Raw genomic sequence first — 3,960 nt, forward strand, 5'->3', positions numbered from 1 at the left:
AATTTTATTAGACAAATGAATGACACATGTATTTGCAAACACATAAATATTTATAATAAAAAGTAATCGAGCTCGAATTCGAGCCGAGTCGAGTTCGAGTTTATCGACTCGACTCGAGTTTTTTATCGAGTCAGAAAATATGTTCGAGTTCGAGGTCCATAACGAATTCGAGTCGAAAATTTATCGAATCGAGTTCGAGCCAACTTGGTTTGAATTACACCTCTAATTGGAATTCCTTGTTGATATAAATTTATTTTCAAAATATTGTAGATGGATGCATTAAATAAATAGGATAGATGTTGGGCTACAGCAGTTAGTCAAAGAGAGACACGTGGAAGAATAATATAGATTTGAATTCATGCAAATGCCACGAAACAACCCCAGTATGCAGCCACGTTCTGAACATGCAATAACCTCTCAATTGTATATAAAAAACTCCTGCTCCTTTGCCAGAAGGCCCAACTCAGAAGAAATCAGAAATCAAAACATCGAAATTCTTGTTCTTGAAAGAAGAAGAAAATGCCAGGTCTTACAATCGGAGACACACTTCCCAACCTTGCGATCGATACTACTCATGGAAAGATGAAGCTCCATGACTATGTTGGTGATAGCTTCACTATCATCTTCTCTCACCCAGGTATTTAATAAATTTAGAGAAGTATATATTATTTCCGTAACATTTGGCGCGGCGTTGGTCAATTGTCTACTTGTTATATATTATATAATGGGAGTTTTATGTATTGGGTACGGTCTTTGTTTTTGGATTTATGTTAGGTGATTTCACCCCGGTGTGTACTACAGAGCTTGGAGCCATGGCCCAGTATGCTAATCAGTTTGCCCAAAGAGGAGTCAAGCTCTTGGGACTTTCTTGTGATGATGTTCAGTCTCACAATGAGTGGATCAAAGATATTGAAGCCTTTAATGTACACTTACACATTTGAATGCATTCGCATCTATAATTACATGATTTATTATATGTTTTTGATTTTTGAATGGAGGTTTAACAAATTAAAATGACATGACATGCAGGGAGGGCACAAGGTGAGCTACCCAATAGGAGCAGATCCAAAGCGAGAGATAATAAAAGAACTCAACATGGTGGATCCTGATGAGAAAGACTCGGCAGGGAACAACACTCCGTCTCGTGCTCTTCACGTCGTCGGGCCCGACAAGAAGATAAAGCTGAGCTTTCTTTATCCGGCCAGCACAGGCCGGAACATGGATGAAGTTGTGAGAGCTGTGGACTCACTGTTGACAGCGGAGGAGACGAAGAAAAAGATTGCAACTCCGGCGAATTGGAAGAAAGGGGAGAAAGTGGTGATTGCACCAAGTGTTGATAATGAAGAAGCCAAGAAGATATTTCCTCAGGGTTTTGAGTCTACTAATCTTCCCTCTGGGAAAGATTATCTGCGTTTTACTAAAGTTTAAGTCCTAAACTAGTGTTTTATTTAGGTTTGTATGTTGTTTATTTTGCTAAAGGTAAAGGACCTGTCTAGTTGTGGTTTGTAAGTTCTACTTTTGTGATTACTTGTACTAGTACTAATTACTTGCGCTCATGGTGTTTAAAAACTACTATATATTGTGTTATTTAGTTTAGTTTAATTTAATAGTTTGTTACAAGTAAAACAAGTGATCTATATCTGGTAATGATTTGAACAACTGTTTGCCTTGAGATTCTGATACTTTGTTGATTCTGTTACTTTTTTACAAGTAAATAAAACAACTAAACAAGTGTTCCATATCTCGTAATTATTTCATCTACGGGTATTCTGTTGTTCATGCTTTGTAAAGCTTGCCAAATTTTCTAAAGGTAAACTTTAACTGAGACACTTTTAACTTGTAGGACCAAAGTAGAGCTGTCAAACGGTCCTTACGGCACCGAATGTTGGAGAAATTTACGGAGACCCTTTACAAATTCACACACATTTCACTTGTGTTTCTTTATACCTGAATATGAATGGAAATGTTTCACTATTAAACCAGAGATTTGTTCTTCGCCTTTATTATGCACAAAAAGCTGGAAACAAAACATACAGTCCATCCCATTTTAATTGATATTTTGATTTTTTAATACTTTACGCGGATAATCGGTTATTATAACCTCATTTATTTCACCACACTTGGTCTCATTTCAACATTTCATTACTTACCAGAATAATGTATCAGTTGATGTCATTGTTCTTCATATCAACCTTTTCTCTTCTAACACTACTACTACTCCACTCTCCACTTCCAGTTGTTTCACTTTCACAATGCCGCGCAACCTGTAACAACAACATTCCAATCAACTACCCCTTCGGCATTGACGACGGCTGTGGCTCCCCATCGTACCGCAAAATGCTTAACTGCTCCGCCAACGATCTCTTCTTCCTCACTCCATCCGGAAACTACAAGGTCCAATCCATAGACTACGCTAAAAAAACACTTACAGTTTACGACCCCGCCATGTCCACTTGTTCCATTCTTCAGCCTCACCATGACTTTATCATGTCCGACATTCAATCTGTCATAATGCCACCATCACCCGACACTATCTTCGCGTTACTAAACTGCTCTATCGACTCGCCAATTCTCAACCACTATAAGTCCTTATGTTTTAACTTCTCGGGCCACTCGTGTGATGAGTTGTACGGCGGTTGCACTTCATTCAGGCTGTTTCATATGGCTATTAATAGTACAATGCCGCCCTGTTGTTTTACGGGGTACGATACAGTGAAGTATATGAGTATGAATATTTTGGATTGTACACATTACACGACAGTGTATAATACGGATAATTTGAAAGGAGTTGCGCCTGTGGATTGGGTTTATGGGATGAAATTGTCGTATAGTTTGCCTGAGACGGGTTGCGAACGGTGTGGAAAGTCTGGTGGGACGTGTGGATTTGATGTAGAGACTCAGGGCATGCTCTGTCTCTGCTCTGGTAACTCCAATGCTACTAGAGAATGTGGTAAGACCTTTACAAGTTTGTTGTAATTTTTCCCAAAAATGGTTGAATACTGAAATTAAAAAAAAAAAAAAAAAATTACGACAAGACGAATTCTGTATATGTTCACTGATTATTTTCTTGTTTTCAGCTTCAGCTTCAGGTAGTCTTGCAGACAGCACTGGGGCGAGCCAAAGATCATCTCCGATATTGCAAGCATTATACATTTTGGTTGTGGGAGCAGCTTTACATGTGTTTTTGTGATTACAGTTTTCATCTCATCTTCTTCCAAATCATTTCACTCTCTTTATTTTCAATCCATTTTTCTTGTAGATCATCAAATTAGACTAAATGTTTGCTTGATTAATTAGTCAGTTAATATTTTCTGAATGGACTTCAACATAGCTGCTGGCATTTTTGGTATGCGTACATTAACATAAGCGAAATCCTAAAAATTTATACAAATAGTCAAAATCTAAATCATACAGTCTATGAAAATTGCAAAGATGACCCTGACCGGTATTTATCCTTAAGTAATATCCACATAATACAAAGATATAAAGGTGAAGGAAAGTCCAATTTACAGATATATGGGATCACAGTGAGCCGAGTAGGAGGTCTGCCTCTCTGTTGAACAGGGGCTTGCCTCACTCTTGAGAGCGGGAGCTATGCTCACTTCTTGGAAAGGAGCTCAGTGTCACACTGTTGGACATGAGCTTCGTTTATTTATTGGGTAGGAGCTTTACCTCGCTCTCTTGAAATAGGAACTGTTATGGTATAAAATTGTCATGGATATTTTATTGGGTTATAATTAAAATAAATGGGTCAGACTATCGTCGAGAAAGGAGTAAATGGAGCTCCGTAGAACGCTTTTTAGGAGCCCAGGGCGCGCCCTACACGGTGCTACCCGTGTGGAGCTGCCGTTTGTAACGATCATCAAATTACGAGGAGTTGCGAAGACACGTTGTGATGTTTTAGGTGAAGGTTAACGAAAGTCATTACAGTGAAGGTTCATTACGACAAGGAGTCTACAA

The 3,960-nt window shown here is 38.5% G+C and overlaps 2 protein-coding genes across 2 annotated transcripts; both read left to right on the forward strand.

Moving 5' to 3' along the window:
- The first annotated feature begins 449 nt into the window (after positions 1-449).
- On the forward strand, positions 450-1,575 carry LOC141724729 (1-Cys peroxiredoxin PER1). The gene is made up of 3 exons (XM_074526968.1): positions 450-637; positions 775-923; positions 1,030-1,575. The coding sequence occupies exons 1-3, from the start codon at positions 520-522 to the stop codon at positions 1,426-1,428; spliced, it is 666 nt and encodes a 221-aa protein (XP_074383069.1). The 5' UTR covers positions 450-519; the 3' UTR covers positions 1,429-1,575.
- A 138-nt stretch (positions 1,576-1,713) lies between these two features.
- Positions 1,714-3,305, forward strand: LOC141724728 (uncharacterized). Its single transcript, XM_074526967.1, has 2 exons — positions 1,714-2,950; positions 3,078-3,305. The coding sequence occupies exons 1-2, from the start codon at positions 2,158-2,160 to the stop codon at positions 3,188-3,190; spliced, it is 906 nt and encodes a 301-aa protein (XP_074383068.1). The 5' UTR covers positions 1,714-2,157; the 3' UTR covers positions 3,191-3,305.
- The last annotated feature ends 655 nt before the right edge of the window (positions 3,306-3,960 follow it).

This window comes from Apium graveolens, chromosome 5 (genome assembly GCF_009905375.1).
Source record: "Apium graveolens cultivar Ventura chromosome 5, ASM990537v1, whole genome shotgun sequence".
In the NCBI taxonomy this organism is placed as follows: domain Eukaryota; kingdom Viridiplantae; phylum Streptophyta; class Magnoliopsida; order Apiales; family Apiaceae; genus Apium; species Apium graveolens.

What these genes read in the sequence shown, in the direction of transcription:
- LOC141724729 (XM_074526968.1), top strand. Translation starts at nt 520, where the DNA reads ATGCCAGGTCTTACAATCGGAGACACACTTCCCAACCTTGCGATCGAT. An exon ending in TATCATCTTCTCTCACCCAG is followed by an intron (nt 638 to 774) that starts GTATTTAATAAA and finishes GATTTATGTTAG; the next exon opens with GTGATTTCACCCCGGTGTGT. An exon ending in AAGATATTGAAGCCTTTAAT is followed by an intron (nt 924 to 1,029) that starts GTACACTTACAC and finishes CATGACATGCAG; the next exon opens with GGAGGGCACAAGGTGAGCTA.
- LOC141724728 (XM_074526967.1), top strand. Translation starts at nt 2,158, where the DNA reads ATGTATCAGTTGATGTCATTGTTCTTCATATCAACCTTTTCTCTTCTA. An exon ending in CAATGCTACTAGAGAATGTG is followed by an intron (nt 2,951 to 3,077) that starts GTAAGACCTTTA and finishes TCTTGTTTTCAG; the next exon opens with CTTCAGCTTCAGGTAGTCTT.